We start from the raw sequence: 27,426 nt of genomic DNA, 5'->3' as shown, positions 1-27,426 counted from the left end.
TGTCTTTACACAAGATAAAAGTAAAAAAAAAAATCCTTATGAAACAGCATATTTAACCATTTTAAAGGGACAATATGTAAAACTTTACTGTAGCGAAGATCACTTGGGGGGGGGGGTGATATACAAGTTCCCAGGCAACAAGCCCCACACAATTCTGATTCTGCAAGCCTCTTGAAATGAAGATTATAATCAATCCTTCCCCAAATTTGTCAGATTATAGGCAACTAACAGCAATTAACAACCCAAGCTGACTCAGTCTGCACAAGTGGATATTCCTTCTTGCCAGAATCCGTTCAGCTGTGGAAATGTCAGACTGGCTCCAACATGGTCAACCATGAAGGGATCAAGAATGCACTCTTAGCCTGTCAAAAGCCGACAGTACATATCCGGTTTTATGCATAGTTTGGAATCATGCTTAAATGTCAGAATGCTGATAAATTACACTAAGTAAAATGCTACCAAAAAAATTTACTGAGATATGCTAGTATATTATGTATGGACCTAATTTTGACATTTCAGGTTAATCTGACCCCAAACCAAATAAAATTATGTATTTCAGAACCAAACAAATTCAGTTCTGGTTTTCAAAATTCCCAATACCTCAAAACACTAAACAAAGTATTTTTTAAAGTACAAGGTAACAATTTCAAAGAACTTTTCCAAGCAGTGAAAAAACAAAAGCACATATAGAATGCAAAGGTCTAATAACTTGGATCCTAATATTAATGGAACCACCTTTCAAAATTATCTCTGCATGAATGACACCCGGACAGGTGCTCCGCATAACTAACTTGTGCACAACAATGCAGCAACTGCCAACCCAGCATGGAAATAGTCATGTAGTAAACAAAACTTGCAACCTTATGAAATTCACTGAAGGTTAAGGAAGGAATGAAAGACAAACCCAAAACCCCAAGAAGAGAGATTACAACTCACCTGGTAGCACACATCTAGTAAAGCAAAAGGTATTAAAACTTGAACTAGGACAGCAGACCAAGGAAGCTCACACATTACTTGAAAAGAAGTGGGACTGATACATCCGGTAAGTCTGTGAAACTGGTTAATTTAAATCAAAGCTACCTAACACTGTCCATTAATAAACAAATTTGTTCTGTAATAAAAAACTTTACTGTAAAACATACTTTGGTGGCCAAATTCTGGAAGGTACTGTTCTGGAATACTCTCTCTACTTTACCTACCCCTTCACGTTCCCCCAAATCCTGCATCACCATCCACCCCCACGCAAATTAAAAAACGTGGCTAAAAAGCAGACCGTTATCACTTTTAGTCCCTCCTGAAACCATACTAAAACCCAGTACTTTAAAAAGCTGGTGGGTGGGGTGGGGTGGGGCAGACAACATTTAAAAACCATGACACAGAATGGGAGAGGAGACAACAGCGACAGAATCTCGGAAACTGCAAAGCTATGAACTGGTAAAGGACTCGACAGACGAGAAAGCCGAATACGCCATCAGCAACGCAGGTATTCAACTGTACCACAGAACACCCCAAAGGCGCAGTAACTGACAGCTCAGGTACCTTTAAAAATAGAGGTAAAACTAAGAGGCTTGGTTCAAAGTCTGTTTGACAAGCCGTTAAACCCCGAGTTCTTCTGTACTGACAGAGAGCCCGACATTCCTGGCAGAAAGCAGAGTACCGGAAGCGGGCAAGGGAAGGTGCTCTCTGTACGTCACAGAAAGAGAGCAAGCGAAGAGTTCAGAACCTTGGGCGGCCTTCCCTCACTGGATCCCCCCACTGCAGCCAGGTGTTCTACCCTTCAGGCAGGGGAGTGGACGAAGACTTCCGACTTCCGGTGAACCTGACCAGCTTAGCAAAAGGGAGGGGAAGGAGATTATCAAGTAAAAGGTAAAAGGCCCTAGCCCATGGGGCACCTGGGTGGCTCAGTGGGTTGAGCCTCTGCCTTCGGCTCAGGTCATGATCTCAGGGTCCTGGAATCGAGCCCCGCATCGGGCTCTCTGCTCAGCGGGGAGCCTACTTCCTCCTCTCTCTGCCTGTCTTTCCACCTACTTGTGATCTCTCAAATAAATAAAATCTAAAAAAAAAGGAAAAAAAGGCCCTAGCCCAATTCACAACATCCAATTAGCTTTTAAATTGCCCACTCCTAAATATGAGCCAAAGATCACCAAACATTTGAGGGAAATTTAGAATATGAAAGGCAGAAGCCAGGAAAGTAAAGCATCTGGAAACAAACCTTTGAAGTTATTACTAATAACCTCAGACATGAGGAAAAAATAGTGTATCCAAATAAGAATACGTTGCTGTTTATAACACAGGTTGAAAGGGGGAGGAGTCTTGGAAATCAGATAATTAAAACCTTTTAAAAAAAAAAGCTGTAAAAGTTGTGAAAATCACTCCAAACACTGCAAGTGGCAAATAAAGGTCTAGAGCTTACACTCAAAAATTCCAGAACAGAAAACACAGGTGGTGAATGGGATGAGCAAAGAACCATCTCAGTAGTAGTCCCCAGAACTGAAGAGAAGTTTACACACTGACTAGACCCACAGAGCATCCAACAGCATACACGAAATAATCCCATCATGGACTTTGAAAACACCAGTGGATACAGATAAAACCTTGAGCAATTTCAGAGTAAAAATACTTCATATGAACAACCAAAGTACCATCCAATTTCTTCACTCAACCTACAACTCTGTCTAAAAAAACGAGTGATCCACGGAGGGTAGAACAGACCCTTTTGGACAGGGAGGTCTCTGGAGCAGGAGGGACGGGCTGCACAAAAAGCAGCTCTGAAATTCACAAAGTGGAGGATCTACATGGACAGGCAAACGGAAGCCCAGAATGATGGCCACACCCCAAAAGTTATTCAACTATTTCTAAAGGGCGATGCGTTCAGATTGAAATACAGAAGAAAAGCATGAAGGTGATGGACTGATCTGCATCAAGGGAGAAATTTTCAATTCTGTAAATCTGAACTACATCAGTGCCTAGCACAAAAGCATACTCATCTAGGTCAAGACATAATGCCTAAAATGGACCAGAAAGAACTTCAGTATGACTGAGAATATATGGAAACAAGTAGTATAAAAAAATCAAGCTGCTTTTCCTTAATCGTGCAACTCAGAAGTGGGAATGAATCATCCCAAACTCAAAATATTAAATTACTAGGGGCAAAGAATTAAAGCGGAGTACACGATAGTCTTGTTTTCTAATTACATCTACCAAATCATGGGCCAGAGTGGCATTTCAACATTACAACAGAGAATCAAAATCAGAGAGCTTTGTGTTAGACAATGTAGGCAAACCTCATTTCTTTAACCAGTTTTAACTCCTTTTTAAAAAAAGTTTTGATGTGGACTACTTACAGAAAATAAGAACAATGCTGCTTAACCATCCCAACACAAATTCTCTGACTTACATCAGCGGCCTCGGGACCTTTTCTGTAAAGGGTCAGAGACTGCATGTCTTGGCCTTTCACGGTTGTACTCAAACACTACTGCAGGGTGCAGAGCAGCCAGACACAACACAGAAGCAAGCAAAGCTGTGTGCAGTACGGTCACAGGAACACGCTGCTGGCCCCCAATTTACTGTGAAAGTTTAACTTACTTTAGTAGCACTCATTTTTGTTAAGATGTCTGCCTACTGGGGAGGTCTATTCTTAACAAACAATTCAACTCCACAAAGGAAACCAGTACTTATTATAAAAATCACTTCCCTCTACTATTTACAGAATTTAGATCATTTCTCATTTATAGTGTTTTTTTCTAGCTAATTTTTCTTAGCAGTCTGGCTTGACTTAGCTGGCTAGACAGAGTCTTAAATTACCACTAGGGTAGAACATTTATTCTCTTGAGTCATAATTTGAAGAGATTTTTCCAAACTGATGAATCAATTTCCTAAATGCCAGTAACAGATACCAAATCCAACTCAAAGCTTACCAATTTTTACATTTACCAAATAAAATAAATGATAAGAAACAGAAGAACTCTTCTGCCGTAATCCTAAATCCATCAGACTCCCAGTTACACTTTCTTAAAATGACTCAGAACGGCTAACAATGTCTTCAAATACCAGTCTGAGATATTTTAAGGCCCTAACCAAAAACTAAGACTTCAAAATATGGAAATAAAATCATTCAAACAAATGAGCACACAAACAGACAAAGAATGCATTTCTTTAATCCTCCCTCAACACTTGAGGATCCATGGATCCACCACATCCCTAAAAACATCTCTCAACTACCTGCATTTCTATTATGATTAACAGATTTCCTCAGTCCTTATTTCATGGAAGCGTAAAGCATCAACTGTGCAGAAGAGTTCTTGCACATTTATCTAGATTTGTTCTAAAAGCTTAATACATATGAAGCAAAAACTGGGCATTTGGGAAAGTATTCATAGAAATCTTAACAGCTACATAAGGAAGTAGTATTAGAACATTCAACAAACAAATTAACTACATTAAGTCAATTTCCAATTTGGACAGGGAGGTCACATTGTGGCAAAAATCAGACTACTAGAAACATTTAAAATTCCACTGCAATCTTAACCATGCCCTCTATTTCTACAAGGTTCACGATTTCCCAAATTTGTTTCTACTAAGGTGACTCCATGACAATTTTTTGTATTTGTCAAATTTTCCTATTCTGATGATAAAAGAGCCAATACATTTTTATACAAAAGGATTTATTAAAAAACCAGTAAGACACTACTACATCATGACACTGTCACACTGGGCTTTTAACACAAGACTTGCTCTACAATACTGGGGGGGGGCATAAAACACAAATTGATTCTGAAGCATAGCAATTAAGAAATAAAACAATGAAAGCAAATTTCTTTTAATGAGAACTCAGAATTAAACTTCAGAGGGACCCAACGTCATACTTCCATTCGGGGACTTGATACAAAAAATTTAGTCTGAACTGCTATTAGCAGGTGGCAGGAGCCACCTTCAAATGAATCTTCAAATTGGAAAATACTGCTTCACCACCTGGAGACAAAGAAAAAGAAGAAGAAAAAGAAGTCATTCTGGGTAGGCTACCACACATACCAAAAATATACATAAAACTCAAATACCCCTATGTCCCACTATATGTAAATACTGTATAACATTAAAATGTGTGGTATGTTTTATAAATTAAAGCTGAACAGTAGAGTCCATGAGCTGTAAATCCACATGTGCACCACTGGTTTAAGATGTGATATGCTTTCAGTAAGTATTCTTTAAAATTACAAAAAGCTTTTCAAAAAGTATTTACCCAAAGAACTCAAAAAAGGTCAGTCAATTTGGTAAAAGGATATTTTGACCCAAGAGCATCTAATATTTAAACTTATTTATTGGATCAGCATATCTCTTGTCCATCACAAGTTATGGAAAAGTTATATACAACTAAAAGAAAAAGTTATCTATTATAAATAATTATAGATATATAGGAAGTTGTCACAACAGGAATTCAGCTCAAGAACTTCTTGCAATTACTGCTACAACGTCTATAAATGGGAAAAGCAAGCATTAAAATAGATTAATAAAATATAAAATTAAGACTGGAAAATCCAGAGACAAGCTGTATCCTTAGAAGAATAAATAGTTAAAATTATTCAGTAAGCTGACGTATTTAACCATTACTGGGCCTGTAAAAAACGCATTAAAATTACATTACAAATAGTTTTTAAAAAGCAAAGAAATAAGTGAAGGCAAAGCTTGAAGTATCCACTTTATTTTATAATGCTGATACAGGAGGTTGGAAGAGACCATACCAAACGGCGGCATTCGAGAGCGTGAGCATCTCGTACCCTGTCCGCATTGAGCGGGCCTGTGAGAATCGTGAAGTCAGCGCGACACAGGGCCTGCAATGAAGTTCCCGCTGGCGGGTACAAACAAGGTATAATGTCAGAGTTAGTAGGCAATATTGTTTTGCTGCAATTCCTTAATTTGTACCCATTAGCAGTACTTTACCTGTTAACTTTACTGACTTGTTAATAATAGGACAAAAAGGCAAAAAGCTTAAAAGCACCTGTGTTACATATCTTGAAAAGTCACTATGTTATAATATGATAAGCACTTCTGGGTGCTGTGAAAACTCTAAAATAATAAACATTATTTTATGTACAATATAAATTACATAAACTATTTTGAAATGATAATAAAACTATTTTTAGAACATACCTGTTGGGGATAAGTTGCAAATGGAATAATTTAGTATGGTTTGTAGCTATTTTGATGACCACCTCGCCTGGATACTTTCCCATAACCACTCTGCTGGTCTAAAATAAAAAAAGTGTTAGAACCAGATCTGTAGTGGTTACACACTCATGACAGAACACTGCCTAACTTTAAATAACCTCAAAAAGTTAACATTATCCTCCCCATGTGAAAAATTCATTCAGCAAACATGAACTGAATGCCTACAAGGACAGGCATTCAAGAGGAGCTGGTCACTTAATTGCTTATATAAGATGGGAGATAATTCCTTGACCCTTCCAGTTTAAAGGTTTCCAGTCTCAAAGCAGACAGCTGACCCTCTCACAAACACCAGGTAAAACCATCTTAAAATTGAGAACAAGAGATTTTGTCGACCACAATCAATGCTTCTTTGCCCTTCTAAGCAAAGGGCTCCAATCTCACCCAAGCCATCTTTGCTGACCTTCTTCTGACTTTAGTTAGCCTATTATTGTGCAGCAGGCCTAGTCGCCTAAGAAAAAGAATCTAATTCCAAGAACTGGTCTAACCAAGGAAGGAAAAAAATCACCACTTAAAACAATCCAATCAATGCAACTACTCTTTCTACTCCAAAAGAATCTGAGATTGCTTCTAGCAGAGCCCTTTCCCTGAAAAGCGAAATCACCACAGATTAAGGGAGCAACATATCTAGTTGCACAATGAAGTCAGAACTTTTCCATGCCTGAATTTCAAGGTTTTCTTTGCTTTATCAAGCTCAACAACTGTTTATTAAGAAATTCTATCTTGTAATCTTAAGATGAGGATACGATTTCTTTTAACTGGCAACATGTGATATCACTTCATTTGATAGAATTAGATGCACCAAGCCAAGACTATTGGTTGGTCTAAGAACTGACATTTAGAATACCTTGAGCTCACAAGACCTGGCCTAAGTTTTTAAATGCAAGAAAAATAAAAGCCCAGAAGCAGCACACATACACCCTGCCCTTATTAGCGTGCATGTGGTAGACAGGCTGGGAGGAACCTAGCAGTAAAACGGCTGCAGTTTCAAGTTTCCAGGAATTTGAAACCGGAGGCAGTTTGCACTTGGCAAAGCTACACTAACCTTTCTACCTATCCAAATTTGTACAAAATAAATGTCAAATAGCAGTTAATATAAAAAGTATAGTACTTACTGCTATAATCACCATATCCATAGTAGTTGTTGTAACCAGTGTAGTCATATCCTCCATAACCACCGTAACCTTGGCTGTTATATCCATAGTTGCCATAGCCTTGATTCCAATAGTTACTATATCCCTGGTTCCAGTTTTGACTGGGGCCTGCAGCACATTAATAGGTTCACTAAAGTCAGAAGATCAGCAAAGATCTTTACTTCAGGATAATTAAAAAGCAGAAAAGCTTAAGATAGAGTAAACTTAGCTCTAGCTTACCACCACCTCTTCCACGAGCTCTTCCTGCAAATCCCCCTCTCGAGCCCCACTGCTGCTGCTGCTGGTACTGCTCCTTTGACATGGCTACTTTGATTTCACACTGCAAGAGAAAAATTACGTTATTACATGCACCCAAAGCACATCAAAATTTGTAATAAGCACAATAGCGAATACTGTCTAAAATACAGTTGACTAATATGATACTTTCCTTAGAGTCAGTTCATCAACTAAATCGATCCTCAGTACTTAAAGAAATAATCTCTAATGCTGTCCAGGAAGTTCTTTAACATAGGCTGCTACCTTCTACTCATCAGGCACTCCAACCCTATCTTTTGATAAAGCCTAGACAAAAGTTCACTTCAATACACAGTTCTCCTCCTGCTCCCCAGTAAAAACCCAAACTGGTAATCAATGCCTTTGATAAATAAGAAGCCAATGAGAGGTCTTAAAGCACAAGCATGAAAACTACAGCCTTTACAGCAAGCTAGATGATGAAACTCTCTACAGAAACTAGTTTTTTCTCTATAAATAAACTGATGCTTAACTTACTTTACTAAGACCAACATTGTGGTATTTCTTTTCCATTATCTTCTTCACTGGTTCCTCTTCCTTAAAGGTAATAAAGCAGAATCCACGCCTCTTATTGGTCTTGTTGTCCATAGGGAGCTCTATGGATTCCACCTGGTATCAAAAAAATAAGTTTTAATATCTTAGTTTGCATGTAACTGACAATAAAAGCACTAGTAGGAAAAACACCCAAAGAAAACATGTGGCCCCTAAATTCTATTCTGCTCTCTCTCCCCCACTTATTCTCATCTTTTGAGAAAATTCTTCAAATTAGAATATCCAATGCACCTAAAAAGTCTTCAAACCTATTTATAAAAACAAGCTTCACAGGGTACTGACATTTGTTAATTCAAGGGTCACAAACTCAAATGCCGACCAAGAACAGAAGGCAAGAATTTTAAGAAAAACAGGATAAAGATGACTGCATTTGGGGGAAAAAATGGGAGTGGTGAGGACCACTGAGAAGTGGCGCGCACGTGCGAAGCAGAGGTGGAGGCTGCTACTGTCAGCTCAGACGGCTACAGCCGCGCAAGCAGGCGGCTCCAAGGCTGCCCGCTCCTGCAGGGATCTAAGGAAAAGCTACATGTCCAGATCCGTGTGGGAAACATCCCAACCTAAATACAAACAACACAACATGCTCTGCTTAGATCAAGCGAAAGATGTTTACAGACGGTACCTGGCATGCAAAGCCACAATTTCTCAGCTTTAAATCACTCATTCACAGAAGGAACAAACTTTGGTTTCACTAAGTCTATAATTAGACTCATAAAATTTGCACATACACTTTTTTGTAAATGGAGAAGGCCCTACGTCCTATTCTTAATTCATTCCTCTCCATTCATTCTCAACTGAATGATTTCCTTCTATATCTCAGGTAACCCAATGTGGGTTTCCTCATGTTTTATTTTTATTTCTTCTACTAATCTGGTAAATTCCTCAAGGTAAGAATGTCCATCTTTGTGTACCCTGTACCTTCAATAAATGAGAAAAATGCAACCATCAAATCTCAGAAGATCTGCCAATGATTTACAATATCCTTCTTCCAAAACAAATCACAAATTAGTCCAAACCTCATAACAATTTTGAAAATGTGACAATTATATTCACACTAATTTTGACAAAAACTGGGTCAAAACATTATCACATACCTCACCAAAACCACCAAAGTACTCCCTTATTTTCTCTTCAGGTGTATCTGGAGAAAGGCCACCAACAAAAATTTTTTTAACAGGCTCTTTTGTTTTCATGGCTTTGGCCCTTTTAGGATCAATCACCTTCCCATTCAATTTATGTTCTTTCTGATCCATGACCTAAGGAAATTGAAGTTTTTCATTTTAAGTATGTATCTTAATTGAAGTTCAGATTGTTAACTTACTTAATAATTATAAATCTAGCTAATGCCAGGTATACGCTGACTTGCTCATAACTGAACTGTCAAATTGTGGTGATGTGATATCAGCTAATACAGAACAGTGTTCAAACCTAAGTGTCAATAAGGATGGGGAGGAGGGGAGAGACAAATCTAATCAATTACTAGAAAACCATCTCACCTTCAACTGCCAAGAAATTCCAAAATCTGTACTTCTGTGAACTTGTCACAGACTGTCCTTTTAAACAGGTGTTTTTAAGTCTCAGTATTTTTAAAGTTAATTTTTTTTTTCAAGTACAGCCTGGCATATAGAAGGTATTCAGTAAACAAAGAGTACTCTTCATAAAATGTACTGGTTAAGAACTATATATAGCTCTTCCTTCATATACTGCAAAAGGGGAAATTATGAACAGGCAAATTAAGTGTTATCACACTATCCACATCTTGTATTATTAACTAATCAGAACACGTAACACACTACCTTATCTACACTCTCCGACTCTTTAAATAGCACAAAGCCAAAACCCCTTGATCGCCCTGTGATAGGATCTAACTTCAGAGTGCAGTCTACAACTTCACCAAATTTGGAGAAGTAGTCCTTCAGATCTTTCTTTGTAGTGTCCCAGCTAAGGCCTCCTATAAACATTTTCCTGTAAAGACAAAAAGTAATATTAAAATGCTAAAAACAAATCAACAGACTTTGCCTTAAGTATCCATAACAACAATACCTTTTCCAGACTGCACCAGTTTACTGGGCAGATGAATGTCACTCTCCCTATGTCACCGCGTACCAAGAACACCCCATTCCAGTTTTGTCAAGTTTTGCTTATTACTGCTGCATCTGCGTTTAATTTGGAAGTGAGGGAGCAGCAAATTCTTTTTGACTTGCCAAAAAGATATTTGTAACCCTAAAGTAAAAATACTACACGTTTAAGTCTTAACTTACAAGTTAAATATTGGTTAACAGCGAAACACAGAATTTTAGCTTCAAATTTCGGTTCCCCATCTTCATTAAACTTGTGAAAGGACTATACAGTCCACTGATCACAGCAACCGGTAGGTCTAAGCTGAAGCTTCCTATTTAATGGTTCTCTTCGTTAACAAAACTCTTAGCACATAAAATGGAAAATTCTAAGTCTCACAATTAAGTTGTAAGCGAAGTTTTTTGATGTGCTAAGACAATATAAACAATTTAGTGAACAAAAATCACCCACTGAAGCACAACCCGTGAACTGACTTATATGATTTATTCACAGTAGAACCTCAGTTAACCAGCAATAAAATATTTAAGCCTTGAAGATACTAAAAGTGACAGGTGGTTAAGTGGAAACCACCAGAACACTTTAAGACTAAATATATATACTCCAAAAAAACACAAAAAAAACAACAACAAAAAAACCCCAACACCCCTCAGGTGAAGTATTATTTTTCTCACAGCAAAATGTTATCGTGCTCAGACCTGGCAGCTCTCTGATTGCTTCTACATCTGCCCCCAGAGCCATCCCCATCCTGCCCCAAGAGCTTACACACACCTCCTACCCTTTAAAGAGACAGGACTGGAGATTTTCATTTTAAGGGTAAACTGTCAGAATTTGTTATGTAAAGGCTAACGATTTTACAGGAATAAAATCACACTTGCTTAATGATTTCTCATCTTTGTAAGTGGGGTAGGAACAGGGATATGGCACTAACTTTCAGCTCCAGATAGAAACTAAAGCAGGAAACACCTCCATCTTGTGGGCTTCTAGGGTATCACCACTCACCCAATTCTTCCAACAAGAGGCCAACTGTGTCCCTAGAATGAGATCTTGTTCTGCTTCTCCCCTAAAGATGCCAGATTAACTGAGGTGTTACTGATCTTACTATTTTGCCACAGACTTGCTTTTAGTTCTAACAACAAAATTAATTTACAAACCAAAGGTCGTCTTACTTTCAGTATATAGTGTGCTTCCCATTTCAGGTTAAGTTTTCAATTAGTACATGTATTGTAATGTTAAAGCTGGGTTATTTATATGCTTAACTTTACTCTAATAAAACCTCCAAGCTTGAAGTAACCCTTATTAACCCCTTTTTTTACTTTATCAAATGAACTTAAAAACACTCATAAAGTTGTATAGGTAGTTTTTAATGTTTATTGCCAATTTCATGGAAAAAACTTATTCTCAATTATATATTCTTTCATTCAAATAGTGCACCTTCTGAAATCCAATCCTTGTCACTTAAATATACACCTTAAAAACACTTTACTTTTATAACCTAAAGATCCACAGCACTTCCTTCATAGATGAAAGTTGATTAGCAACATTTACCCTTCCACGGTAAGGACACTGCTGTATTTTTAAAGATGAGAAGGAACAAACTATAAAGCAATAATCCCTTACTCAGGTATCCACAGCAATTTTAAACAGAAACAATTTCAATTAAGTTTAAACTGAAATTACCACCTTCTGGGATTACAAAACTTTTCTACCACTAGTTTAAGAGTTTGAAATTACTTCAGTCTGAAGACAATATAGTAACAAAAGCCTTGTTTCCAAAAAAAAAAAAAAAAAAAAAAAAAAAAGCTAGGGGCACCTGGGTGGCTCAGTGGATTAAAACCTCTACCTTCGGCTCAGGTCAGGATCCCAGGGTCCTGGGAACGAGCCCCACGTTCGGCTCTCTGCTCAGCGGAGACCCTGCTTCCTCCTCTCTTCTGCCTGCTTCCCTGCCTACTTGTGATCTCTATCAAATAAATAAATAAAATCTTAAAAAAATAAAATAAAATAAATAAGTAAAAAAGCTAGTTGAGAGGCAAGAATATTCTGCCTGATCAGTCCTCAGATATTAAAACAGAATTCGTTTCAATTTTATTTAACCAAGGCAAAGTTTATACTGGGTTAAGTGTCCTTGATTTAAAATTATTGAAAAAACAAAATAATTACAAAGAAATAAATTATAACCCATGACTGAGGCATGTCCTATTATTATTCACAAGCCCCAAACGTTTTTCACAGCTTAGGAAGTCAGTTTTCTTACACACTGGATAAGCATCAACTGGCCCAATAAAGAACTCTAAGAAACTTCCCACCTTTAATACAATCATTAGTACAAAAGTGGTTACACGTGCCTACCACCTTAAAGCTAAAAGGTCACTGAAGATGCGGCTTTTCCTAAAAATCAATCCCCTTTAGAGAAAATACTAAAAACTTTGGGTCAACTATAATTTATACATGTTCCACAGAATGATTACTATTTCTCAAAAAACTAGACCAAAACACATAGTAAAACTTCAGCTATCCAGCTCCTTTAGAGTGAGCCAAACATTCCACCATGTTTAAAAAACACTACCTGTCTTCCAATCTCTCCCAGTTGTCTTTTAACCTTCAATTATTTGGGAAGTTTTTTTCTACAGCACATCACACTTCTGCCTTCATAAATACAGGAATCATGACTTAAACACTGTATGGGTCAGTCACCACTAATTAATATTAAGCTACTGAAGCATGCCCAAAGGCTCTTCTGAAATGAGAGAACTATTAATACACTAAGTGCATCTCATTTCTTAGTTATTTTAACAAGTTTTATTTTTCATTTTTGCCAGGTTAATCACCAGTTGCTGTTAAATCCACCCCACCCCTTCCGTTCTGTAGGGCGGGTAGCCAGCACTTGAACTTGGGCAAATTCTGTGTAAAGAAGAGTAAAACAGCCTCTGAGCAAGAGCCTAACTGGCTCTTTGAGATAGACATACGCATTGCCATTTTGGCAGCCCAAGACAGCTACAGCTTTAGCCACTCTTACAGGAAAGGCTGCCATACCACTGATAGCAGAGAGGTAAATACTACAATGAACACGGACTGTTCCAAATCATTCCATCCTTATTAAATGGAACATGCTAAATCCATCAAATCTTTATTCAGTAGACACACCAACATATAACGGTAGAGTACAGTAAGAAAAGGCCTATTGTCTTAATTCTGGATAAATAGGGTTATCTTAGCCTCTCAGAACACGAGCATTCAGACATGCTCTCTCTCAAGTTATGAGATGGCATAAAATATGCTTCATTTTCTTTTAGATTACTGTATTTTGCTTAAAGCTGGGTACCTACTATTGTCCATCCAGATCATCCCTGCTGCCCTGAATACCAAAAGTGAATTTCAAGTTGCTGTCACTCCTGCAGAGATGTGCAAATACTTAAATGAGGTAGACAGAACTTCAGAAATCCTAGGCAGCCAAGTGAAAACTATGTCACAAGACTTGTTCAAGTGGCAACAAAAATGGGCTCCTAGTCCTGCAATACAAGTTTCAACTTTCATCCTTAGTTGTAACTGTATCAACAACCCTAATGAAAACACAGGACTGCATCTACAGTATTTTACTAAGAGTTTAACTTCTTAATCCTACTAAGCTTTTTAGCACCCCAGAGGCAATAGAGTATTCAATTTAGAACACCTACTCAACCATGGAAAGCTCCTTGCTTTTACAGGTAGTGTTACTACACCATATTAAGCGATACGCATAAAATTATACAACTCGGTGCAAATGACCTTCCAAATGCTATACAATGTTTTTTAGGAATTTAGACTGTTTAGTGGGACATTCTCAAGTAAATTTAGAGGCAGTAAAGCCAAACCACCTGAGTGTAAATCCTACTTCCACCTAGTACTAACTGTATGACCCTGAGGAAAACAAAAACCCAAGATTGCTTCCACTTTGTAAGTGAGAGGACAAAGAGCCTATTTCATGAATCTTCAGTAAGGATTAAATGAGCAAACACAGGGGTGCCTGGGCTCAGTCCAGAGCATGAGACTCCTGAAGTCAGGGTTGAGTTCAAGCCCCACACTGGGCATAGACCTTACTTTAAAAAAATATTAATAAAAAAATAAAGGAGCAAATACACCTAAAGGTACAGAACATAGTCTGAAATATCCCAAGTGCTCAATAAAAAATTCTTTAGAAGGGACAGAGCACAATTTAAATCTAACTTAACAGAGCAATGTTTACATTTACCTAGCACCTAAACTTTTTAAAATTTGCATGGGCTATATGACGTCATCAACATTAAAAGGAAAAAGCCAGAATGAAGTCCTATAAAACAGATCCTAAGATTATTTACAATACTATAGTCTTAACCCAAAATGTCTAAGTATCCCACATAAAAATACAAACTAGAAATTAGGTCACCTAAAAAAGTCTTCAATAAAATGTAGTTTAAAAACCATCTCAGTGACTTGTCTGTACTCCACATAAATGCCAGTATTTAGTAAGGAATTTCAAAATATAAAAGGTAATACAGAGGGGCACCCGGATGGCTCAGTTGTTAACCGTCTACCTTTGGCCCAGGTCATGATCCCAAGGTCCAGGGATCAGGCCCCACATCGGGCTCCCCACTAGGCCAGGAGCCTGCTTCTCCCTCTACTTGTGTTCACTTTCACTCTGTCAAATAAATAAAATCTTTGGGAAAAAAAAGAAGGTAATACATATGGAGCAGTGCTGACTGATGAAAATGTTTAACACTCCTGTTTTTTCACATGCCAAAGAACTTACTCTGTGTTATTGAGATCACTAGATTTAACACTACAAAAGTCAATAGTATTTTATTTAAAGATACTTCTAAGGCTCTACTGTGAAATACATTATTCAAGGTTTCATGATAAACACCATTTACCCTCCCTCCCAATTTTGAAATATGGCCAAAATAATGTTCTGTAACTTTCAAACACTTCCTGACAACTCATGACCTTCCATATGTGGTTTCATAACAAGTTCTGACAGTTTAAAAAAAAAAAGAATGCCAATATGATATATATTTCAAGTACATATAACATGGCTAGCCAATCACTGTCACGTTTCAGAAACACTCAAGCATACCACTAATTCGTTTTAAATTTTCGCTATTTTATCATTAAAATTATTCCTTTAAAATCCTAAAATGACAAAATACAAGGAAAATCCCACCAACACAAATAAAATCAGTATTTTTCCCTAAAAGTATTGATTTACTTATTTATTGGGATTTTTTGGGGTACAAAAATGTGGTTTTATTAAAACAAGGGACAGGACCTATGGGCAGAAAGAGCTGCCAGAAAGTATAAAGTTAAGTAACTACCTATAACGGGGGACAGGGCTTACTTTTTACAACTAGATAGTACCACGTAGTAGGGTAATCATTTTAGAATCTGTATAAAAAATACCTCTGGAAACTGACAAACTTTCAACAAGTCAATAAAAGACTAACTCCTTTAGCCTAGCTTATTAAAATCTCATTATTACTTCACACTTTAGAATGAACCTGAATGACTAAAAACGATAATTAGATTGAAAACATAACAGCTAATAAGATGACAGGTTTTAAGTCAACTTCAAATGTTTAACCCAAAATTCCCCCCCTTTTCCTTTCATTCCAAGAAGGAATGATTTCCTATATTTTTACTTCCAAAAGAAACTGGCAATCAGCTTTAGAAGATAAACTCCCATCTACCTGGAGGTTAAGGAATGCGGTTTCCTTAACCTAGAGGTTAAGGTTCTGGTTAACTGAGATTACTACACACTCACAATTCTGTAGTTTTCTAATGGAAATCAATTTAGATATGAACACTAAACCCAGAAAATGATTTTTACTTTCCTTGATGAAATTTTAGATTCTTGCAATCCTTTCAAATGTTTTTAACAGTAAAAAGGAAAGATTATGGAAAGATTGATTCCATGACATTGCTTTTACTGGTTGCTTTCGGAGTATATTTGCTGATGGTTTTTAATCTTTCTTACAAGTGAAGAGAGAATGGGAAAATTTCCTAGTAGTCCTGAACTGTGTGCAAGTTTCAAGTCTAGATAAGCAAGAGTTCACAGGACATGACCCAATACTTAACAACTATCACCCTGATTACTGGCCAAACACTACCAGCAATGACCCTCCCCACCCCCAAATAATCATAAATGTCTAGCTCCAATGTACAATTTAATACTCCAGAAACTAAAACATGCTTACCTTTACTCCACAGGAGTAAATCACTGGCAGTATCAACTATTAAGGCACCGGATAAACACACATAAGCTATGAAAGCAGGCTATGCAGTCAATCTTCCCGTGGTGAGCATTGTTTCCAACACACAGATCAGCAAACCAAGTAACAAACGTGTTGTATTACCTGAGACCACACTGTTGGAAGTGAAGTAACAGAAACAGATCCCAGGCTTCCAGCATCCAGCATTCAGTGCCCTAGCTACTAAAACGTTGAAGCAGAACTAAAGTCAAATCAATCTTGGACTAACAGAAGTTATGTTTCACTCCATTTGTCAATCTGTACACACACTTGAGGTGCACAGCTTTAAGTGGAATAGGAAAGAGGTTATTATTCTATTCCTTTTTAAATGCTTTCAAGCATAGCATGTATTGCTTCACGACTAAAACTAACCATCCTCCATGTTGGCCACACATCACATATCCCAACAGTAGAATTCAAAATGTTCTTAAATTAGAGCAGCCTTACAGAGGACAGAATACCCAGACAATATTAAAAATACACATTAAGGGGCGCCTGGGTGGCTCAGTGGGTTAAAGCCTCTGCCTTTGGCTCAGGTCATGATCTCAGGGTCCTGGAATCAAGCCCCGCATCGGGCTCTCTGCTCAGCAGGAAGCCTGTTTCCCTTCCTCTCTCTCTGCCTGCCTCTCTGCCTACTTGTGATCTCTGTCAAATGAATAAATAAAATCTTAAAAAAAATACATATTAAATATACTTAGTTTATAGAAGTCACATGATTCAGAGAAAAAAATCCAGGCTTAAGGCCAAATAGATTTATCTCAAAAGACAGCACTGAAAAAAACCGCCATGATTTTCTGCAATTCAAACCCTAGAGGTCAGGTGATTCAGCACCTCCCCTAAGTGCGGCGAGAAGAACCAGCTACTCCTCCCCTCCCGTGGCGGTTCATCATCTTGAGACTTGGGAGCATCCATTTCTGCAATTTTAACGCTAGAAACTTGTTAAAGGTTCCAAAGAACACTAAAATTCAGACCATCTACTCAGGGTCTCAACTTTACAGAAACCCAACTTTACTGAATTAAAGGCCGGTAAATTAGGTATGATGAGACTGCTCTAAAAGTAACTGTTTTATAAAGCAACATTCAGAATGCCCCAAAAGCACTAGGATATACATTATAATCTCAAACATTTAAAACAAAAACATGTATATCCCCATTCTTAAAAATTAAAGGGCAGTCAACCGACAGCAATATTAATTCGCAAAATTCCAAACAGGAAGAAATCACACAAGCTTATACACTAATGGTTATAGGTCTAGATCTACTGCCTTGTTATTAGACAAGTACTGTACTTTGGCTAGTAACTTAACGGAAGTATTTTGCTTCCTACCCAATCAAATGCAGGCAAATCAATGTACGTACCTCATAAAACTATCTGAAAGCTAACACAGTACTAAGAGTTTTCCACTCATCTTGATATGTAAAAAAATCTCCTTCAGGTAGCTGTGCTACACGGCACGTATTTTGCCCCACACGAACTTTAGATTACCTACCCTAAAAGAACTGCAGCCCTCTATAGAACATGAACCCACACAAAGATGGGTAATTCCAGGCAACTGCTTTCAAGTAAAAATCAGGGATATTAAAGTTGGGAAAATTAAAATGAGATGAACTCAGGAAAGCATTTTATTATGGAAATGAACAAATTATTCCAAAGGTCTGAAATGTGGAAACATCCACAGAGATGTTAACAGACGTACCCTCCTAAGAATAGCTGTCTGTTCTTACACTCAACAGAAAAAAAACAATAACTTCTGGGTACACAACAAACTCATTTTTAATAATTTTAAGGATCACACTGTAGTAACTTTATTCTCAAGTTAAAACTGTAAAAAAGAATGCACACAGAAACATTTAAGAAATTAAATTTGGATGATTTCGTATCCAGTAAAGCCAGTCTTATTCTCATCCCTGAGGCTATTATGAAACTGCTGCACAGTATCTCTCGAACTGGAAGTCAGAGAAAGGAAGAGATAGAGTGACAAGTGCACACACCAAAAAGAAAAACAAGAGTATCTGTAACAGGACGAGGCTGGGTGATTAAGCAGTAATTTTATAAAGTCAAATATTCCACCTTAAAAACATTTCTTAAATGTAAACTTGCTTAACTTAAAACAGACCTCAGTTAAATCCTATTTTCAGAAAATAAAAATAGGGCAGAATCTAAAATGTTCACTAACTATAAATACTTAATTATCCACTTTTCCTAAGAGGTCATTCAAAAAACTTGTAAACTTACATGATTGGGGAGCAGGGCAAAAATAATTCTTACAAGCATCGTAACAGTGATCTCAAACCTAAGTTTATGCCCTTTCTAATCACTGAAAATGACTCCTTACATAAGATTTGAAACAGGTAATAGAGTAAAAAAGTCAGGTATAGGGACTATTCAACCTAAGTTTGTCACAATTAGCTGGCAGTGGAAATGAACTACCACAGTGCTAAATGGGTAAATTTTCATCAAAAAGGTTTTATTCCATATGTCAAACTCTGACCCCAGTGTTCTTTTAACTTTTCCCTTTTGCCTATTTCCAGTCTGCTTTATCTGAAATATAAAACCGGACAGATTTCAATGGATAAGAATACAGTAGTAAGTAAAGCTCTTGTAAAATTTAAATGTTATCCCCACTGGGCTCTTAAAACAGAATGCAGTTTGTATAGCCAAGTCAGCTTTCTACAAATTATTGGCCCTCTTGATTCCAGTGGTGGTGGACAAACTCCTGGAAAGCTCAAAATACAATTAATCCTAAAAGCAGTAAGACTGACATTTAGGGGAAGGGGAAGGATAAAAAGAACAGTCATCTACCATCCTTCCATGGAGAAGTCATGCAATTTCAGAGACATGTGAACCAACCAACTGTAATCAACATTCTAAACAAATGGCACTGAAAATAAAAAATCTGCTAAGAGCTGTAGTGAAAAGCCCCATCAGCCCACCTCTGAATGGTACGTATCCAATTGTTACTAAAGTTCTACTTACAAACAGGCTGGAGATGAACATTTTTGCATACACATACATATACACAGCACTACTTTAAAAATTGTTTTACTTTTCACATATGCAGAGTATTTCGGTATGGCATGCAAGACATTTTAAACACACAAGATTTTATATCAAATAACCTTCATATTTAGCATTAAACTCAGAATTCCAACAAAAATATTTGTCTTGACAAAAAGAAATCAAATTTGAAATTATGGCATCACTAATTATATTGTTTCAATTAACCAAACCACAATTACATGCATTACCACAGACCAAAAACCAAGAGATGGCATTAATTTTGCCCAAAGATCACACACGATGCCTAAAAAGGTTTTATATCCCAGGCACAAGATATCCTACTGTACTATGTCTAGAACTTCCTGGGGGATCAATGGGCAACTAATCAATACACAGCCTCTGCACGTTATGACTACTGAAACCTTTACAATACAGAAATAAAATTTAAAAGTTTTACCATTCTTCCCGCTGTGCCGTCGCTGCTTCAGAGTGTCGTGGGGAGGAGTTTGAATGGCTAGGGAATTAACAACCGGTACAGCAACCAATCAAAATTCTAGTTTTAGTTTTTGACATTGTTAGGGCTAAAAAACTTTAATTCATTTACACTTCAGTTCAACAGTAGGTAACCATAAGCGTAGCAGCTTTGTGATTTGAAAAATCAGGGCTAAAGCCTGCCCCAACCAGCAAGTTACGCAATTAATCATTTTGGTACCTCTGTCCAAAGAACAGAATTCAGAAAATAAAAACCAAAATGTTAAAAGGTTTAAGTTTCCAGGTATTTAACTTACTCCTTTCTTAAACTGTACATAATTAAAAATCAAGTCAATCCAGGTTCCCATCCCACCTCCCTCTCCCCAAACCAGCACCATCATCAGCCTGACAGTTCTGCCTGGGCTGAGATTAAACCTGACCTTCCGACCTCTCTTTCCCACCCCCCAAACACCTCGTGCTTTCCCAAAAAAGTCATGTTTTCTAATACTGGATCAAGGTGACATTTTATTGTTATTTTCCACACTTTCTTCTTGTTATAGTGAAATAAAAACACGCACACGCGCCCCCGACAAAGGGAACCGAGGCGCTAACCAGGACGCGCAGCCACGGCAGTGGAAAACCCAACCCCGAGCCCGATTTAGTCCCTCCTGTAACTCCTGGACTGCGCTCCCGCGCCCAGGCCGCATTCGAACAGACCGAATGCGGCGCACACACAACTTGTTCCAACTGCAGGAACAAGCCAGCGCTTTAAAACCTGCAAAAAAACACAAAACCATGCCTTAGCGCAACGAAGGACTTGCTCGTTTACGCAGCAGCGGGCGGGCCGCCTCCAGCGTGCTGAGAGCGCGGGAAGGAGAAATCAAGAGAGACCAAAAACGGGGCCCTGGGCACGGGGCGGGGGAAGCACTGGCAAGTGCACGTGAGACGCGAGGTCCTGGTGTGTGCACAGCCGGGGCGCCCGAGCCGGGACGCGGCCGGGGGGACCCGCGGGCCGGGGAGCAGCGCCGTCAGCGCCGCGGGCGGGAACTCAGTGAAGGCCGCGGAGCAGCGGCAGCCGCGGGAGGCCCGGGAGCGGCCCGACCCGGCGAGCTCCAGCGGCGGAGGCAGGCCCAAGTGCGCAGCCATTGTTCGACGCCGCGACACGCCGAGCGGGCCGGGAACACGGGCGCGGGCGGCCTGAAGCCGAGGCAGCCGAGGGGGCAGCGGCGGGGGCAGCGGCGCGGCGGCCGGCGGGGCCCCGAAGCTGCCGCTCACGGACAGACGCACCGTCTCGGGACGCCCGAGCGCGCGCCCGGAACGAGCCCCGCCGTCCCCGCATAGACCCTCCGCGTCTCCCCCTACGCCGGGACGGCGGCGGGAAGCGGGCGGCAGAGGCCGCGGAGCGAGAAAAAAGGCCCGGACGGGCGGGAAAACCCGGGGGGAGGAGACCCGCGCCGAGGGCGGGCGCAGGGCGGGCCGGGCGGCAGCATGGTGACGGTAAAGGTGGAAGCGCGTGTGCGGGGGGAGGGGGCGCCAGCAGGGGGGAACGGACGCCCGGGAGCCCGGCGTGGAGCGGGGACCACCGAGCACGGAGACGGCGTGCGCGCCCGGACGGCGGGCAAGAGCGGGAACGAGGCCTAATGGCGGGGGAGGGGGAGGGGGCACTAGTCGGGCCTGACTCTCCCGGGCCGCCCCTTACTCACCCTTCGTCCTCCTCGTTCTTGCTGGCGTCGATCTTCGCCCCCTCCGACTCGGCGGTGCCCCCTTCGGTGCCTCCGGCCGCGGTGCCGCCCCCGGTCCCGGCGCCGCTTCCCGCCGCCGCCGCTGCCCCCTGCGCCGCCGCCACCATGGCTCCCTCCTGCTCGCCCGCCGAGCCGCCTACCGCCGCCGTTGCCGCCGCCGCCGCCCCGTCCCCGCCGAACTGCTCCTCCGACATCGTCTACTGCCTCCGCCGCCGCCGAGACGACACCCGCCGCCGCCGCGAACCGAAACTAGCAGCAAAGTAATCCCCGCCGCCGCCGCGCGCCCGCTCCACCGCGCGAAGCACACAACAGGACCGAGAAGGCGCGCGCGGCTGCGAGGGCTCCCGTGCCTCTCCCTGGCCTGCCCCCCTCGCCTCCCGCACTCGCGCGGCGCGCTCGCCCGCTCTCCGCAGCTGCACTGGGAAAGAATAAGCAGCAACGGCGGCCGCTCTCGCCTCCTCCTCGCTTTAATGGCGCCGCCGCGGACCACCTAAAATGGCCGACGGAAGAACGGCGCGTCCCGGTCACGTGACGCGAGAGCGCGCCCTTTGCGCCTCCCCGCCCCCTCTGCCGCCAGCTTTTTTCCTCTTCCTCCCGGGTCCCGCCCTCTTCTTCCCTTTTATACCTTCCCGCACGCGCCGCGGCGCGCAGCCTGGGGCCTTTAAAAGGAACCGGAAATTGCGTTCGAGGGGACGGCCGCGCGGGGACCATCGAGAACAAGGAACGCCGTTTGGGATGCGCAGCTAGAGGGGCCCTTGCTTCGCCCCCCGCCCTTCCGCAGCGTCCTAGAGGCCGCCCGCCCGCCGGCGGGGGCGCGGCGTCGGCCTGGGCGGGGGATTCCGCTCCCAGAAGGCGGCTGTGCCCGGGGCGGCGGGGGCGGGGGTGGGGAGGCGAGGCGCCCACCGGCCGATCCTTCCTTCGCGCGGGGCCCAGGCTGGGTGGGGGGTGGCCGGGTGACCCTGGCTCTCCCCGGCGCGGCGCCCGCAGACGCCGGGCCCGCCGAGCGGGGCGCGCGCACGGACCGCCGCCACCGCTTCGGCCGCGGGGGTCGCCGCGAGTGGGTGACATTGAGGTGTCCCCGGTGCCGTCGCCCACTCCGCGACCCCGGCCGGCGGGCCGAGGCGGCTGCCGCTGAGGGCTCTCCCGGGGCGAGTTCCGCTTGCCCGCTTTTCTCCTGAGATCTTCGTCAGAAGAGGCAGGTAACGGGCTTAGTGTGGAGGTCGGGGGTCGTTTGGCCCGACTCGTGGGAGATCCCGCTGCCTCCCGCGGTGCTTTGAGGACACGGGTGTGGGGTCGCGCGGAGGCTCGTTTCTTTTCGCGGCCTGGTCCCTGCGGCCTGTGGGGTGTGTGGGCGCTGCGAGTCCCTATCCCGGGCTCCCGAGCCTGCGTGTGGGGCTCGGGTTGAAAGGACCGCCAGGAGCTCCGCGCGGGGAGCAGTGCGCTCCGTCATGGGGCCGGGGAAGCACCCGAGGTCGGGGCTGGAAACCGGCTTCCGCAGGCGCGGAGAGGGGCGGCCTCCTGCGGTGCCTCTGGAAGAAAGCGAAGATCCCGGTGCGGTGGTCGGCGGCCCTGACCTGCCCGGACGGAGTGCCGCGCCCCGGGGACAAAGACGAGTGCAAAACGGCAAAGAATCCCGAGGAATGAACAGTTTTTCACTATGTAATTAAATAGAGGTCTTAGTTGGACGTTATCCAGAAATCTCAAGACGATTAAAAATACCCAACTTTTTATTAAGCAGAAGTTGCGCTGGACAATAACAAAACTCACGAATTCCAGGTTCTGCGGATTCTTAAAGTCTGGAGAGCTCTCACACGGGCGAAGACCGTCTGTGGATGGAGTGCTGTGACGTCGGGTGTGTCTGTCGCAGCGGTCGCCCAGGAGGAAGTGGGTGCTGGGCTCAAGCCAGTGTTCAAGTGAGAGGCCACCGGGAGGCCTCCTGCGTAGCTCTTGTCTTCGGGAGAGTGTCCTTGGGGCGCCCGGGCGGCTCAGTCGGTTGCGTGTGGGACTCTTGGTTTCCAGTCAGGGTCACCATCTCCCTGTCTTGAGACCCAGCGTCAGGCTCTGGGCTCAGCCGGGAGGCTGCCTGGGATCCTCCTGCTCTGCTTCTGCCCCTCCCATGACCGCTGCGCACTCTCTCGCTCTCACTCTCAAGAGAGTTGAGCATTATTTTGCTTTTAAGACCGCTTTAGGGGCGGCTGGGTGGCTCGGTCGGTTAAGCATCTGCCTCTAGCTCAGGTCATGATCTTAGGGGTCTTGGCATCCAGCCGGCATCAAACCTCCTGCTCAGTGGGGAGCCTGCTTCTCCCTCTCTGTCTACTCCTCTGCCTGCTTGTGCTCTCCCGTGCGCTCTCTCTCTTTGTCAAATAAATAAAGTTTAAAAACTGGACAGCTTTAGACACGTCCGGCTTTTAATAATAGGCTTTCCCCAAAGGTTCATTTTAATTCACATGTAGCCCAGTAGCTTCTGGGCTTCTTGGAGTTTATATTGGAAATTCAAAAAAACCTAGGAATGATTTTAAAGCGAGCACCTTTACTACATGCTACGTGAGCGTGTGTGATGCTGTATCACTTTTATCCTCCTTACTGGTGGTCCTAATCTGCATTCACCCAGCATTGCTCTTAGAACTCACTCAATTTCAGCTGTAATTCCTTCACATTCCTCATCTACCTAGTAAACTTCTGTTCATCCTTTTAAAACCCAGTCACATGTTACTACTACTGTGAAGCCTTCCCAGACTCTAGAGGCAGATTTAATCAGTCAGTCTCATATCCTTTTATGCTTACTTCTGTTATTCTTGTCTTTTTTAAGATTCTTATTTATTTATTTGAGAGAGAGGGAGCATAACCAGGAGGAGGCAAAGAGGGAGAAGCAAACGCCCTGCTGAGCAGGGAGCCCAACATGTGACTGTATCCCAAGACCCCAAGATCATGACCTGAGCCAAAGTCAGACACTTAACTGACTGAGCCACCCAGGTGCCCCCCTACTTCTGTTGTTCTAAATGTGCAGTTGTACTAGACCATGAATTTCCTTGAGAGCAAAGATAATGTCTTCTGTGTGTGCTCTGTACCTCACACATACACACACATAACAGACACACAGTAATTTCTAGTCGAATTGTTGAATGGCAAAATACTACATTATTTTCATCTAGCTAGGTTCAGGGCCTCTGAGGCAAACTAGGTGTGTTTCCAGGGACTTGAAAGGCTTCTCCCCACCATCCCACCTAATCTCAGGTGTGAAAACCACTTGCTGATGCATGAAATTCCTTCAAAAGAAAAAAAATTACGCACATTCATGAGAATATAGTGTTTAGGGCGCTTGGGTGGCTCAGTGGGTAGGGCGTCTGCCTTTGGCTCAGGTCATGATCCCGGGAGTCCTGGGATCGAGTCCCACGTCATGCTCCCTGCTCAGTGGGGAGGCGGCTTTTCCCTCTTCCCCTCACCCTATTATTGTGCTCTCTTTCTCTCTCTCTCTCACTTTCTCTCTCTTGCTCTCAAATAAATCTTTAAAAAAAAAAAAAAAGTAGTGTTTAAGTCGCTGAAGACTGGCTCAAACCATTGTAAGAAAGCGTTATTTCCTCTCAGTGTCCATGACATCAGAGACCCATTGCTTCAGGTTCCCTTCACATTTGAGACAGCACTGAAATACTGGATCCTCCTTGAATTCTGCCTTTGTGAAGCAAGAACTGCAGGGAAAAGAATCCTTGTAAAAGGGCAAACGAGTTTAAACTGGAATCACTTTCACCCAGAACAAGATGTACACAATAAAAGTACACAAATAAAAGTCACAGTTTTGATCTCCTAAGTACACTCTACAGACAGGGCAAGCATATCCTGTGCTCGCATGTTTAGAAGAGGAACATGCATTCCATTCACTGACCGAGACTATACTATCCAGAGGAAACAGGAGGAACCCATTTCCTAACCAGGTTACGCATATTAGTGCCTCTTCTACAACTATGTAGAATAGCCACTTACCCACTTGCGGAACACCCTCAGTGAAATTCAAGCATTTTGTTGAATTAGTTTGTGATCTTAGGGGAAGTAAGCAGTTGCACACACTGAACATTCTCTACAACCAGTCCTGTTGTCGGAAAGCTCTCCCTTCGCTTAGAGTCCCCACCACTGGGAACTTTTAGATTTCACTTTGGCAAATCTGTCATGGGAGCTTGGGTCATGCTTAACCATGGTGGTGTCAGTAGGGTGCGTTTAGACTCCAAGGAAACCTTTCTCAAGGATTTCGGCGATAAGGAAATTCAGTCATCTCACTCTAGGCCTATATATCCGACTGCCTACGTAATGTCTCCACTTGGATATCCCACGAGTATCTCAACCTCTAGATGTCCAAAACTGAACTCTACCTTCCCTGCATATCAACTTCTCTAGTCTTCCTCTTCTCAGTAAATGACATCTCCACTCACCCACATGCTCCTGGCAAGAATCAGGGAGTCCTTTGTATCACCCCCTCCCAAACCCCTCATACCCAATCAATTACCAACTACTTCCAAAATGTCTTGATTCATCTAAATGCTTCTTAGAACATAAATAGTGCTGTTATTCCTAGTTAAATATATTTACATTCAACCATGCAACACGGGACACGGGTACATTTCTTTTTCTCTTTTTTAAGATCTTAGGTATTTATTTGACAGAGAGAGATCAGAAGTAGGCAGAGAGAGAGGGGGAAGCAGGCTCCCTGCTGAGCTGAGAGCCTGATATGGGGCTGAGATCATGACCCAAGCCAAAGGCAGAGGCTTAACCCACTGAGCCACCCAGGTGCCCCAACACAGGTACATTTCTCGTGCTCGGAATATAACCAACCAAAATAGCAAAGTCTTTGATCTCAAGGAGCTGACGTTCTAGTAAGAGGAAAAAAAAAAAATAGACAAATATGTAATAAATCGTGATTGGAAGAAAAATAATGAGTAAGGTGCTAGGGTATGTGAGATAGAGATAGAGTAGTTTGAGAAAACTCTTCAAGGAGGTAAGTTTTTGAGTAGAACCCTTAAGGAGATAGAGAAAACCACATAGCTCAGGGAAGAATTTACAAGGCAGATAGGAGTGTCCTTGACACTTTCAATGAAAGATGGAGGCCAGCGTAGCTGAATAGAGGGAGGGGGAGAAAGTGTAATAGGTGATACCTGTGAGGTATCCAGCAACAAGGTCACCCAGGGCCTTGTAAGTTGCAGTTAGCATTGTGCTTTTATTTTTTAAGATTTTATATGTTTGTCAGAGACAGAGAGCACAGGCAGGGGAAGCGGCAGGCAGAGGAAGAAGCAGGCTCTCCAATGAGCAGGGAGCACAATGCAGGACTCGATCCCAGGACCCTGGGATCATGACCTGAGCCAAAGGCAGATGCTTAACCCGCTGAGCCACCCAGGTGCCCCAAGACCAGCATTTTCATTAAATTCAGCAATTTTTTCTTCCTTTTCTCCCCTTTTCTGCAGCCCTGGGATGAAATTTTGGTTAGTTGCTGCAGTTATGTATTGTCCAGAGCCCTTGCATAATCCTGCCTCAGGCATTGCAATAAGTACAATATTTTTTTAAGTTTATTGTTTTCGTAATCTCTACACCCAACATGGGGCCCAGACTCACAACCCGGAGATGAAGAGTCACATGCTCTTCTGATTGAGACCACCAAGTGCCCCGATAAATACAGT

General features: G+C 42.2%; 1 protein-coding gene across 6 annotated transcripts; it reads right to left on the bottom strand.

The window, feature by feature from the left end:
* Positions 1 to 4,647: 4,647 nt before the first annotated feature.
* HNRNPD (heterogeneous nuclear ribonucleoprotein D) lies at positions 4,648 to 22,256 on the bottom strand. Of its 6 annotated transcripts, XR_004385410.1 has the most exons (10): positions 21,728 to 22,256; positions 20,011 to 20,067; positions 10,013 to 10,181; positions 9,311 to 9,472; positions 8,145 to 8,276; positions 7,596 to 7,695; positions 7,338 to 7,484; positions 6,148 to 6,245; positions 5,739 to 5,845; positions 4,648 to 4,971 (listed from the first exon to the last, which is right to left on the bottom strand). XR_004385410.1 is itself a non-coding variant. In XM_032881172.1 (9 exons), exons 1-8 carry the CDS (start codon positions 21,958 to 21,960, stop codon positions 6,178 to 6,180), a joined length of 1,068 nt encoding a protein of 355 aa, XP_032737063.1. In that variant the 5' UTR covers positions 21,961 to 22,254; the 3' UTR covers positions 4,804 to 4,971; positions 6,148 to 6,177. The 6 variants fall into 6 exon arrangements, 4 of the variants coding, with proteins under 4 accessions (XP_032737063.1, XP_032737157.1, XP_032737227.1 ...); XR_004385450.1 differs by lacking the exon at positions 7,338 to 7,484 and having other exon boundaries at positions 21,728 to 22,254; XM_032881172.1 differs by lacking the exon at positions 5,739 to 5,845 and having other exon boundaries at positions 4,804 to 4,971; positions 21,728 to 22,254.
* Between the last annotated feature and the right edge of the window lie 5,170 nt (positions 22,257 to 27,426).

This window comes from Lontra canadensis, unplaced genomic scaffold, assembly GCF_010015895.1.
Source record: "Lontra canadensis isolate GAN:19392208 unplaced genomic scaffold, GSC_riverotter_1.0 scaffold1, whole genome shotgun sequence".
NCBI lineage: Eukaryota > Metazoa > Chordata > Mammalia > Carnivora > Mustelidae > Lontra > Lontra canadensis.
The sequence above is the reverse complement of the archived record's forward strand: the minus strand, read 5'-3'. Positions and strand labels throughout refer to the sequence as shown.